Raw genomic sequence first — 13,661 nt, 5'->3', positions numbered from 1 at the left:
AAAGGCACAAGTAATCCAAGCAACACCTTTGGTGTCACTTGAAGTCAAGGGTGTTGAAAGAACCTTTGACTTTCCAGACATGGTTAAGAAGAAGGGTAAAAAGGATGGTTCAGGATTTCACATGTTTGAAAAATACTTTCCATTTGGCTCAACCACACAGTTTCCTATTGATGTTGGTAGATGCTATGAGGCACCACCTTTATATGCCTATAGAACACTTTGTTGGGATTATGTGCAAAAGTTGACATCATCTTTTGTAAAGAATCCCATGAATCCAGCAACAGTAGCATACCTCATGCCCTTTTTGGAGGAGAGTGATGTGAAGCGACCCATGCATCGTGACGAGGTGGAAGTGGATAAGCTACATTCTTACTCCTATTGGATCATATCAGGTCTTCACTCAATCCATACGGCAAAGATCTATATCCTAAGTAGCACTCATCGATGCCTAGCAACCAAACATCTATATGCCACAAGGAATGCAAGAATCTTGGTGGACTGTCCTGCTGAAATGTGCATTGAGCTTTCTAGGATGACAAATATGGAATCCCACAATGTTATGAAGAATGGTCCTTATCTTGAGCAACTTCAACAAGTAAGGGATCAATGGATAGCATTTGGGTCTCCACCAAAACCTCAACAAGGGCTTCCAAAGGGTAGTCCTCAAAGAGTACCATGGGAGGTAATGATGTACAACCTTAGCTTGTCTTATTCAAGATGCATTTGGTGTTTTCTTTCTCATTTCATATTTTATTTTTGATAGAGATTTCTAGAATACATTGGAGAAAAGTGTGCATCACGTGATTGTCATATGATAGTGAGCACACAAGAGATATTTGATGGTTGGATTACCATCATGAAGAGATACTCAAAGGGGGAGCTTTCATCTCAAGAGGATACCACCACAAAGAAGGGAAGACAGCCTTCTCCCGCAACTTTTCGTTGCCTTATGGGTCTAAAGGATGGGGACATCCTCACATTACAAAAGGAAGTTAATGATGGACACATCGTCTTTCTTAGAAACAAATGGGACAAAGAGGATGTTGTTGACATGGAGACAAGGGCAAAGCAAATCAAGCAAGATAGGGTGCTCCATGAGGAGCTAGTTTCTCTCTTCAATGCCTCAACTCATGCTAGCAATAGTATGATGAAGAGTTGGGAAGATCTTGTTGCTGAATACGACATCACCAACGATGTATACACAAAGATTTTAGGTGTTTGCAGTGATTGGGTGTCAAAAAAGCTCACACGTGGGGCTGATGCAGGACCATTACCAAATGGTGCAAAAGACATTGTGAACTTTCTTATTGTGAAGAAGCAAGATCCTCTTCATTCTTCTACTAGCTTACCTTGGCAAGTATATATTGTGGGGTGCAACCTTGCGGCATTCGATCTTATATACAATGTGTATAAAGATCCTATTACCATTGGTGTGGTTGTCCTAGAAGCGGCACATGGAGTTGGGGGCATGACATGGGATTCTATCATGTTTGGAAAGGTGGTCTTCACATTGTTAAAAATGACATGTGAGCCTAAACAATTCATTTTGTTGTCATTTCTCAACCGCAAACAAATGGCAGCTATGGAGGAGGCCCTTGAGAATCTTTCATGCAAGTACCATATGCAAGTTGGAAGTGTTGACTTCCTACCAATGGCCAAGAGTCTTGCTTTTGGGGCCATGGATTCATTTGTTGTGTTGACACTTGTGACCATGGAGAAAAGCTTCATCAATCTAGATCGATATGTTGGAAATTCCAACAAGCCATGCATTTTGGATAATGAATCCATTGAAGCCATTGACAAAGAAGGAAAGGATGGAGAGCTTGAAGAAGAACAAATTATTGCAAAGGCCATATTTAGAAAGAAAAAGAAGGTCATCAAGGCTACAATCAAGGCATTCAATGATGCACATGAGGTTGTATGTGATATATTCTCATGTGGTGTTGCATCAACGCTCGCATTGGAACATCACATGAAGACTATTGCAGTGGTGTGCAATAGTCAAGAGCAAAGAGAGATTGAAGCGGCATGTTGGAGAGCCCATGAGAGCGCCAACCCACCTACAAGTGCTCAAGAGGTTCCTCCCATTGGTGCTCTAGCTCTTGACCTACCGCCGGAGGGTGTGGATGAATCAAGCCAAGACATAGCAAATATTATTATGAAAGAGAGGTTGAAGGCTACTTCAGGTGTTTGAACCTCTCTATCTCTAACTTTTGTCAATGAGAACACTATGGTGTAAGGTTGAACTTGTGTTTTGGAGGATGATTTCATGACATAATATTTCCTACATATTTTCTCATTTAGTGGTGCTATCTAAAGCAAGCCTTACAAGCCTATTTCTCTCAATTTTGTGTTTATTGTTTAAGAGTCCTTATTTCTAGAAATATTTTCATCATATTGTACCTAAAATTGGTTGCAAAAAGTTTGTGCTTCTGTATTAAAATACAAGTATGAAGTACATGATAATGTTGGAAGAAATATTTTCTTGTACGGTATAGCTAGAATGCTTCAATCAATTGCTGTTACATTACTTTGATCCAAATGTTGGTATTGGTTTTCTCTAAAGTTTTGTGTCCTTCAATATTTTGCCATGTGGTCAAATATATTAGAAGAAAATGTTTTGTGTCATACAACTACATTGAGTTTTTCAATTTCAATTGCAGTGCTTTGATTGAAACATTGGTATGACTTGTATTATCAAAGGTGTCAATGTGGTGTCTATTGATATTAGGCCACATGATCTAATATTTTTTCTCTTGAAATATGTTTTTCTAAGTATGCTCAACATGCATGTCCTACATGCACATCAATGTGGAATATTGTAGCATGTGTGTATGGAAAAATATTCTAAAATGTTCAATGCAACTATATACATTGTTGTATCTTAATTCAATAGTCATATAATATTACTTTTTGAGATTTTTTTGCCAGATGGTCAAAAATATATTTTGATGAAGTATCTACCATCCATGCATACTATTTGCATATTAAATTTAATGTCTTATACAATGTATATATGGAATAGTATAATAAACTTAGCCCTATTGAACTATAAACTTAGCCCTATTGAACTATATATAATGTTTTTATCTTAGCTTACTAGCTCTAAAATGAAAAAAAAACTTGTAAGAGACTAGATGTCTATTTTGTTCTTAACCTTTGTGTTGTATGATAGAATGATTCAAATTTGACTAAGAATAGTCTATTTGCATATTTGGCAGATTTGAGCAGAGCAAACAAAGTAAGTGATGTGGCCTTGGCGAAAAGTGCTACCAAACTATGTGTGATACTTGATCTCAATGGTCTTCTTTTACAACGTTGTTTTTCCACATCAAAGAGGTTCCAAAGTTTTCGAGTGGGCAAGCAATGGGTTGTTCTTCGACCAGGATGCATTGAGTTTCTTGAAGCTACATTTGCAAGATTCCAAGTGGGAGTTTGGTCTACAGCTTCACACAAAAATGTCATCGCAATAATCAATTGCTTGGAGAGCTATGCAAAAAGGAGATATCCTTTTTTCATGATTTGGGGACAGGAGAAATGCCATACGCATCCACTCAAGATCATCTATCGGCCAGACAAGATGGGGGTGGAAGCAATGTTTAAGCCCCTTCAGTATGTGTGGAACGAATATGGCAATGTTTGTGAACATAGCAAGACTATTTTGATAGATGATAGTCCCTACAAGGGGTGTCCTAACCCTCTTGAGAACTGCATCTATCCACAGACATTTGATGTTAACCAAGGAGACTCAATCTTGATTGAGGAACTTCTACCCTACTTGACTCGCTTAAGTGGATCCCATGATGCATGTGAAGTCATAAAATTTGATCGATATGGACTTGAGCCAGTTCAATATGGACATGAGTTGTACACACAATTCAAGGTTGTGATTGACACATGGCTTAAAGGAGATGATAATGCTATGTCATCTTCTTCATCATCAGTACAACCCAAGAACATCAATCGTGGAGATGGAATATATATGAAACAATCTTCAATCACTTCTTGCTTGAAGAGATCATCAATTCTACAAGGATCATCATCAAGAGTCTCAATTCATCCAACCCATCCATTGGGTGTCTCACAAGTATCGAGGTTAAAGCGGATTCCTTTGGTTTCTACTCTAAAGGATATGGAAGCAATGCAACTTGCTCATCAGCTAGGATATAAGGATGACTACATAAATGGTCGTGTAGCTAGACACTTCATAAAAAACCTTCAAAATTTGTACTTTCCACGAAAATGATGTGACACAAAAATAATACACTCTTTTCTACAACTTGTACCTTGGTGTTTATAAATGCGTTCAACATCAGAGAGACTAGCTCAAGATTTCTGGATTGTGATTTCATGGAAGAATTCATTGTATTATATACAAGCTCCTCAATGAAGAATGATATTCTAAATGTAATTTGATGGAGAAAATGTGTTTTTATGAAAAGGTATACTAATTGTGCTTTGATATTAAATGAATGCGTGCATGAATGCAAAATATACTAGAAAAGTTTAAATCTCAAATTAGTCTCGGTATTGTTGTTTTGAATTTTATTTTCAAGTATATTGTTGAAGTTATATTGGAAGAAGCAATTTCTTGTATGGTAGCTAGAATGCTTGAATCAATTCCAATTGCATTACTTTGATCCAAATATTTGTCTAAAGTGTTGGATCTTTTGATGTTTTACCACATGGTCAAATATATAGGAAGAATTTTTTTTGTATCATATAGCTACAATGCTTTTGCCAATTGCAATTGCACTGCTTTGATTGAAATATTGGTATGACTTATATTATCAAAGGTATCAAGTTGGTGTCTATTGATATTTGGCCACATGGTCGAATATTTTTCCTCTTAAAATATGTTTTTCTAAGTATGATCTACACATATGTCGTGTATGCATATTAATGTGGGAAGTGTTGTAGCATGTGTGTATGGAAATATATTCTAAAATGTTCATTGCAACTATATGCATTGTTGCTTCTTAATTCAATAGTCCTATAATATTGTCTTTTGTGATCTTTGGCCACACGGTCAAAAATATACTTTTATGAAGTATCTTGTGGTCATGTAGCTAGACACTTCATTAAAAAACTTTAGAATTTTACCTTCCGCAAAAATGATGTGACAAGGCAACAATACATTCATGTCTCTAACTTATACCTTGGTGTTTATAATTGGAGACTAGCTCAAGGTTTTTGGGTTGTGATTTCATAGAAGACTTGATTGTTTTGTAAACAAGATCATCGTGGAAGAGTGATATTCCAACTATATTTTGATGGAGAGAACGGGCTTTGATGAAAAAATATACCAACTGTGCTTTGATATTAAATGACTGCAGTATGAATGCAAAGTATACTAGATATATTAAATCTCAAATTAGTCTCATTATTGTTGTTTTGATTTTTATTTTCAAGGGTAACGTAGATATCCTTTTTCCAACTTAGAAACATTCAGCACAAATATAGACAAAAAGAATATAGTGTGCTTTGATCTCAAATAATTCTAAGTAATATTTTTTTGGGATTTTCTTTTCGAGACTATTAACCACACATACATATTCTTTCCAACTTACTAGAAAGAGCTAACCAGAATTATAACCATACTATTATATTGTATGGCGACTATGCATATGTAGTCAAAGGTCAAGGGTTGGAGAGAGAGAGAGAGAGAGAGAGAGAGAGAGAGAGAGAGAGAGAGAGAGAGAATGCATTGATGTCCAAGCATCATGTATTAATATAAAGTGAAGTAAAGAAGAAATTCCTTAGGAAAACACACATACTCTATAGTTTTCTAGTTATTTTTTCAACATTTAATTTGCTTTATTCTCATAGATAAGGTAAACTTTTAGGTTTGGCTATAAAAATACAAATATTTCTATACAAAATGCACAAAAAATAGGTCTATTTCTCAAAGTGGGACTTAGGAAATTCCCAAATTTTCCAATATGGTGTTCCCCAGCATTCTTGACATAAAACAATCTTTAAAAAAAACAGGTTTCATCTACAAATACAGTTCCAAACAGAATTCCCATCTTTTCTCATCATTCCACATCATTTCTCATCATCCCATTCCACGTCATTTCTCATTATTCCATGTCATTTATTATTATCTCACATTTTCTACATTAATTCATCCAATCACATCATTCCTATATCAACTCATATCCATTCACACCATTCCTACACCCAGTCACATCATATCACATCCATTCACACCATTCCTACATCCAGTCACATCATATCACATCCATTCACACCATTCCTACATCCAGTCACATCATATCACATCCATTCACATCATCCTACATTAGTTCACATCCATTCACATCATTCCTACATCCATTCACATCATCCTACATCCGTTCACATCCAATCACATCATATCACATCCATTCACACCATTCTTACATCCAGTCACATCATATCACATCCATTCACATCATCCTACATCAGTTCACATCTATTCACATCATTCTTACATCCATTCACATCATCCTATATCCGTTCACATCCATTCACATCATTCCTACATCCATTCACATCATTCCTATATCCATTCACATTATATCATGTAAGGTTTCCCCCTTCTAAAATAGGGAAAACACTTAAGATAGTCCACTAAGTCTTAACTTGGAGAAAATTTCCTATTCATCAACACCTTGACCATGTAGAGATTCAAGGATACGATTCATAGGTAAGACCTAGTCCTATCCCGCAGGAGGAGCGTGATCTTCTAAAAATCAAATCACCCATTGGGTAATTGATCTCATAAATCGGGTAACTACTAGACTTGATTTCTAGAGGCAACGCTTTTTTCCTCATCCATGCAAGGCACAACCACTGGCCTAGTCTTCTAGAATAGAGTTAGCCAAGAACCTATTTATCTAGTCCTATCCCGCACAGGGGGAGCGTGATCTTCTAAAAATGAAATCACCCATAGGGTAATTGATCATAAATCGGGCAACTACTAGACTTGATTTCTAGAGGTAACGCTTTTTTCCTCATCCATGCAAGGCACAGCCCCGCTGGCCTAGTCTTCTAGAATAGAGTTGGCCAAGAACCTATTTATCTAGCGTAGGGCTTTCTCTTAATCTGTTGGAAAGCTACCCGACTAATCGGGCCCACCCGTCCGTAGGATGGTGCCGTCAGGGCATTCCATCCTCCCACTTTCCACCCTACTCACGTGTCAATTTGTTTTCTAATTAATCCTACCACACTATTTGACATAAATAAACATGTTTCTTAATTAAGGCCCTTTTAAAACAGTCTTTTTCCACAATACAATAATGCCAAAGACAAGATATATATAAAAAGTTTATACATGAATCAATTCCATACAAGCCAAAATCGGCTCTCTTATTATTTTCCTTTATACTGCCGATGATCTAGAATTATTTTCCAGCCTCTACATGCTGGGCAAAACCCTGCGGGACCATACACCTCATTGTCGGCTGCTAGCGAGGACTCAAGCCGGCCTGTCGCCCTCTCAGGCTCCATCGCTCGATCCTCCCGCCCCTCAGAGGGATGTCTGCACACTAGGGTGGGCTTATTCACCGCACTAGCCTGGGCCCTCAGAACTAGACAGCATCATAATCTCTCGCCTCAATCGGCAAACCTTATTCTCCCAATGGTATAAGGGATACCTTGGGCCATTCTCGGGCTTTTCTAATGACGCCGCCTGGCTACACAAGCACGGAACGGAGTTAGCGTCGAAGCCAGGAAAAACTTGCACTCTGTAAGATAACAATTTCAATGCAATTCATTAAATACATCATCACTTAATTCGTAACTTCATACAATTTTATGTCATTATTTTAAAAGGAAAAGATACACATTTATTAACACTAATATTTAAAAAAAACTCTTCTTTAAAAGATGACCAAGCTAACCTGGGCACCATTTCCTTGAGTAGCTTGCAAAGGGAGGGTTGGAGCCACATTGGGAGCAGCTTCTCTAATCTCGTTTATTGCGTGCTCCTCTCAGAAGGTAATATTTTGACGTTTTCGAGAAGGGGCCATCTTGGACGTCATCTTGTAGGGCTCGCTGTCGTCGAAACGCTCCAGCCATATCTCAATTCTGAGATTGTTTGCTCACCGTATGAGCAAAAGACCACAGTGCAAGGCTAAAACCTCTTACTAAAGTCCACGCAAATGGGGGGGAGGGGGGGAATTGTGAGATGTCCTTAAAAATGTTTTGCTGAAGGGGAGAAGGCTGCTATAAGTCTCTTCACATGGGGTAGGAGGGGGGGGGAGAAGAGCTAAGGACACTGCCTCCTAGCAAGAGGGGGATAGAGAAAAATTGCAATAGAACAGGGTCTATTGTTTTGTCATATTTACCCATATTCTTTTCAAAAAACAAAAAAGATAGCTATTCTACACCAAATCTCACACAAATCACCATCAAATCCACATCTTTTTCATGGGAAACCATTAATCAAGATAATGGGCAATGGGTTATGTGTAGATTAGAGGCAAAACAATGGAAAAAGCCAAGGGATGGCTCGGCAGAGCGGTGACAAAAATGTTATGGCTCACCCTAACCCTCCGTGAAACACATCCAAAAAGAGATTACCTAGTGAACCGTAACTGTCTCGTGAGGATCTTTCCAATGGCCGAGCTTGTAACCCTTGAGGTCTCCAAGCTCTACAACTCCTTGAGAAGCAATTCCACCGCGTCTCCACGAGCGTTGTCACATCTCCACATTGCACTACGAGTCCTCATCCCTCCTCTCACCTCACTTCACTCACACACACTCACTAGCATGCATTAGGGAGAGAGATTAGCAAGAGGATTAGCAAGAGTAAGACTCAGTTGCACAATGGGAGAGTCTGTTATATTATGAGAGAAATTCACTTATATACATGGCCATAAGTGTTCACACTCACTTAAACTATGGCCGACCGGCACTTTAGGATCATAAGAGGCCTAATGCTATTACAATAACTACTCTCATAGTATATCCATGAATTTCTTCATATCTTGAATGTATGACCCTTTGGTGTATCTACCGTGACTCCTTGATGTAAGATAATGGCGGTAGCTCTTAATAATCCTAGAATTGGATTAACATAGAGAGAGGGAGTGGGCTGTATCTTGTACCTTGTATATTAATTTTGAGTTGCATCAAGAGATGAGGAGTTAGCATAGGGGTGTAAAGAGATAAAAAATAAGACAGGGGGTTTACAGAGAGAGGGAGAGCATGGATGTAAGAGTGAGATCGAGAGAGAGAGAATGAAAGAGGATCCTAGGGAGAGTGCAAGAGTGAGATCGAGAGAGAGAGAGAATGAAAGAGGATCCTAGGGAGAGAGTGCAAGAGTGAGGGAGTGAGAGTAAACAGAGAGTCGAGAGAGAAAAAAGCGCTGGAATCGCTCACTGGAAAATGCTCGCCAAAAAATTTCCCCCAAACCCACCCATACATGTTGGATGAAGATGGGAATCCTATTCGATATGTTGCTGAGCACAATGAGGCTTTTGCAAGGTAAGACTAGAGCTTCATGTGGCATTTACTTCATTTTGCAATTCGTTTTTCAAGTAGTGTATTCGTTCTATATTCGTTGTCTTTTGTATTGTTGCTCGTTCAAATATATATATGTAAATGAAAGAAGCATGTATTGGCAACAAGTGGTTACTCATTCAGGACATTCACCAATTGAGGGGATGTAATTCTAGATTGCTTTGTCGGAACTGGGACCCTTGCTAGAGCATGCAAGGGACTACATTGGCCTTGCATCAGCGTGGACTGGGACGAGGTGTGCTTTAGTTCTTGTATATGACCTCTTTTGCACATTCTTAATGATTTAGTGCAACAATATTTCAAGGGAGACATCAGTGATTATGCTCAACAACGGGAGCAGCAGAGGGACGTGGGGACCTCATCTCCATACATTCACCAATGAGGTGAGGGGGGGAAAAGGGAAAGATCAGCTAGGAAAGAGGAGGCTAAAATGGAGATGGTTCCGGCTACTTCCCTGGAATGATTAGGAAAAGTGAAGTGAAGGGGTGCACTTGGAATGCTAAGGGATTAAGGGACAAGAAGAAGAACTCGGCCTTTGGGGGTTAGTGAAGGCTTGGGGGTTGTCAGTCATTGCAATTTAGGAACATAATCTATTTGGTATGAAGTGTTGGAGAAACGAGAGGTTTAGAGATTGGATGGTTTTGTATGGGCAGTGAATTCAGGCTTTAGTGGGGTTTTGACTATTATTAAGAAGGACTTAAAACCTAGTATTATTACTAATCATCCCAATGGTAGAATCTTAGTTGTGGAGATTCAAGTAGATGAAGAGAAGGTGTGGATAGTCAACATATATGCAGCTCATAATCATAAGATTAGAGTGGAGATGTGGGACCAGATTGCTAGGTTGGATATTCATTGCCCATGTATCATTCATTATGGGGGAATTCAATATGGTAAAGAAGCATGTTTGTAAGACTCCTCCTCAACTCTGAATAATGTATAAACTCATACCTCAATCCCCCTATAACCATCCCCTATTTCATAATGCAAGAAAAATATTGTTTTCTCTTGTTTTGGCCTAGAAAGAGATAATTTAGAATTGAGATATTCTTGAATATAAAAATTTCTCCTAACATCTAAGATGAATTCCCCTGAAGCAGAAGTTCAAAATGAATTTTCCAATGTCCATTAGGAATTAATTAAATATGTGTATTAAAGGCCTTAGCCTAAGGGTCCACATTTTCAGAAATTTTTGGATTAAGGTCCAAATAAGGTTCCAAGGAGCCAATAGAAGTAATCCAAGTGTTGGGATGAGATAAATACAAAGAATAAAGAAAATACCCCAAAAATGAGTAAATGCTCACATAAGATGAAGAGTTGACTGAGTAAAGGGTTTATTAGTTAAAAATTAAGGTTTATTAGTAAAAAATTGAGATATTTAGATGAAATGATGCATTTTTGACACCTCAGTAAGGAGGGAAAGCCACTTGAGGTAGGCGCCTTTTTTATCATCATTGCTTGGGTTTTTTAATTCAAAAAAATGTGATATTTTTATCTCTCCTCTCTCCTGGAGCAAACTGGATAAAAAAGGGAGCCAAACTAATCCAAATCTTGTCCAAATTAGGTCAAACTGAAGCTGGAAGGCTCTAGAACCCAATTGGGCTTGGTTAGTGGCCTCCCTCACCTATAAATAGACTCTCATTCCTTTGTATTTTCATATTGGAGCATTACCATGCCAGTATTATCTCTAAATTAGCATATTTCTATTATCCCTCTAATTTGCCTCTTCTCTTGAGAGCTTTGGAGCTTCTCTCTCCTCCATCCTCTCTTGGAGATTACTCTCCCCCTCTTGGTGGCCAAGGACTTGCTTGGGGGCTTCACTTCTAGCCAAAGAAACAAGCCCAAATCAAAGGTAAACCTAATTTAATGGTGTTTTTTTCAATTCTCTCAATGATTTTCTTCTTCTCAAACGCTCTAAAGCTTGAGAAGCTTTCAAATCAATGGCCTTTTCTTCAAATCAAGATTTCCAAAGATTCATAATGTTAAATTAGATTAAAGTTAATCTCTATGCTTAATTATAATATTTTCTTTAAAAAAAACTATCTTTTGGAAAGATTAGTCATTCTCATGGCTAGATCCTTGGTAGAAGGTTGATTCTCAGTGATAATCTCTTTATATAATCTAAACTCTAAGCTTGATAAGCTAAAGAAAGAGATTAGATATTTTCATGATTTTTAATCTAGTAAAAATGATGGTTAATTCTTTTTAGCTTGATTATGAGTAAGAAAAATCATATCAACTCATTCTAAATTGAAAGAGAGTTACGCTAACATTTTTAGAAATGAGGAATGGTTATTTTAGTTTAATCAAGAGAATTAATTATAATTATGCTTAAAATTATGGATATAATCATGTTATGTATGCATAATTAATTGGTCTAAAAGAGGAGTTTCTATAATATTTTCATTACAAGTATTTATTTTAAAAGAGAAAATTAAATATTCTCAGTAATTGCAGTGAAGCTATGGTAAATTTTTCAGAAAAAATTATAAATCTTATTTTTATGCATAATCTTAATAAAGCTAAAAGAGGAATTCCTATCATATTCTAGATTAAAATATTTTATGCTAAAAGAATGATTTTTATCATATTTAGGAAAAATACTTTTTTGTATTTATGCATAATTATTTAATTAAGAGAAAAGAGAAATTTTTTATATATTTATCTTGATACATAGAAATTTAGATGTTAAAAGAGGAATTCCCATGATATTCGAGATGCGAACATTTAAATGTTAAACGATGAATTTTTGGCATATTCCAAATTATGGATATTTTTATTTATTTAAAAGAGAATCTTTCGTTGTATTTAAGTAGATAAAATGTCTAAATTAGTTTTGATGTTAAAAGAGGATGATTTTTTGGCATATTTCAAATTATGGAATATTTTTATTTATTTAAAAGAGAATCTTTCGTTGTATTTAAGTAGAAAAATGTCTAAATTAATTTTGCTTGTGTTGAGAGGTAGCGATTGCGGTTGTGCAATGCTACATTGATATGGGTGATGGATGATGGGTGAGTTGTGGAACACCTCGATTAAGAGGGGGTGTTGAGAGATATAATCGCGGTGTTGTGTGTATGTGGGAAAGCACCCTAGAGGTGCAAGATATTGTGGTGAGATGGAATACCACATGTAATATTGTGTGGTGTGTGAGTGTTGACCAAAAGAGTGGAAAAGGAGTTGCCACATGGATGATGTGTAAAGTGGGATAAGGCTAGAGAGCCTATATCATTGTATGGTTCATTGTGATATGAAATACAAGGGAATAGTGTTGAGTGTGCAATCTTTCTCTCAAATCCTCACAAATGCAAATCCAAATGATAATATGAGTGTGCATAAATTTTTTCATAATAGACTAAAAATAATGCTTAATCAAAGAACTCATAAGCAAGCTAATATACATAATAATCACCATGATCAAGAGCCCACCCAAGCTCTGATACCATGTTAACAATCCTAGAAATGGAATTGATCATGGTGAAGGACATAGATTAAGCATAAGATAGTTAAGGTGGATTAAACCACACTAAGAACTCCATGAGAGAGAGAGAGATTGCACACTCAACACTATTCCCTTGTATTTCATATCACAATGAACCATACAATGATATAGGCTCTCTAGCCTTATCCCACTTTACACATCATCATCCATGTGGCAACTCCTTTTCCACTCTTTTGGTCAACACACACACCATACAATATTACATGTGGTATTCCATCTCACCACAATATCTTGCACCTCTAGGGTGCTTTCCCACATACACACAACACCGTGATTATATCTCTCAACAGCTTGCCCATCTCTCGGATCTGAATCAAGCAAAATCTCGTGACCAATTCCAAATCTTCAATACGAAGAATAGACTACCAGTGTGGCTGATTTAGGAAAGTTTTCCTAGACCGATATCATCAAGAAATGAGCTAGAAATTCATTGAAATTAATGGGTGGATTACCCTGATAAGAGATTCATGATTTTCATTAAGAAAGTCGAGTTTTCAAGAAAAAAGGGTTCTTTTGTGGGATCAAGCTCAAAATGGAAAAATTCTTACTTGCATAGAAACTCTGTTTTTGAAAAGGATTGTTTTACGCCAAAATGTTGGAGGAAGTATTTGGCTTATGTTTAACTAAGGACAAATTCGTTGCAACAACA

The 13,661-nt window shown here is 37.1% G+C and overlaps 1 protein-coding gene across 1 annotated transcript; it reads left to right on the top strand.

The window, feature by feature from the left end:
* The first annotated feature begins 811 nt into the window (after positions 1 to 811).
* On the top strand, positions 812 to 9,892 carry LOC147621860 (uncharacterized). Its single transcript, XM_086823512.1, has 2 exons — positions 812 to 1,744; positions 9,815 to 9,892. Exons 1-2 carry the CDS (start codon positions 812 to 814, stop codon positions 9,890 to 9,892), a joined length of 1,011 nt encoding a protein of 336 aa, XP_086679638.1.
* The last annotated feature ends 3,769 nt before the right edge of the window (positions 9,893 to 13,661 follow it).

The sequence above is a fragment of the Cibotium barometz genome, chromosome 29, assembly GCF_041138505.1.
Source record: "Cibotium barometz isolate CiBa-2024 chromosome 29, ASM4113850v1, whole genome shotgun sequence".
NCBI lineage: Eukaryota > Viridiplantae > Streptophyta > Polypodiopsida > Cyatheales > Cibotiaceae > Cibotium > Cibotium barometz.
Note: the sequence above shows the minus strand (reverse complement) of the source record. Positions and strands in the feature narration are given on the sequence as shown.

Coding starts and splice junctions, on each gene's coding strand:
- LOC147621860 (XM_086823512.1), top strand. CDS start 812: ATGATAGTGAGCACACAAGAGATATTTGATGGTTGGATTACCATCATG. Junction 1,745..9,814: donor TCATCAATCTAGATCGATAT/GTTGGAAATTCC, acceptor CAATATTTCAAG/GGAGACATCAGTGATTATGC.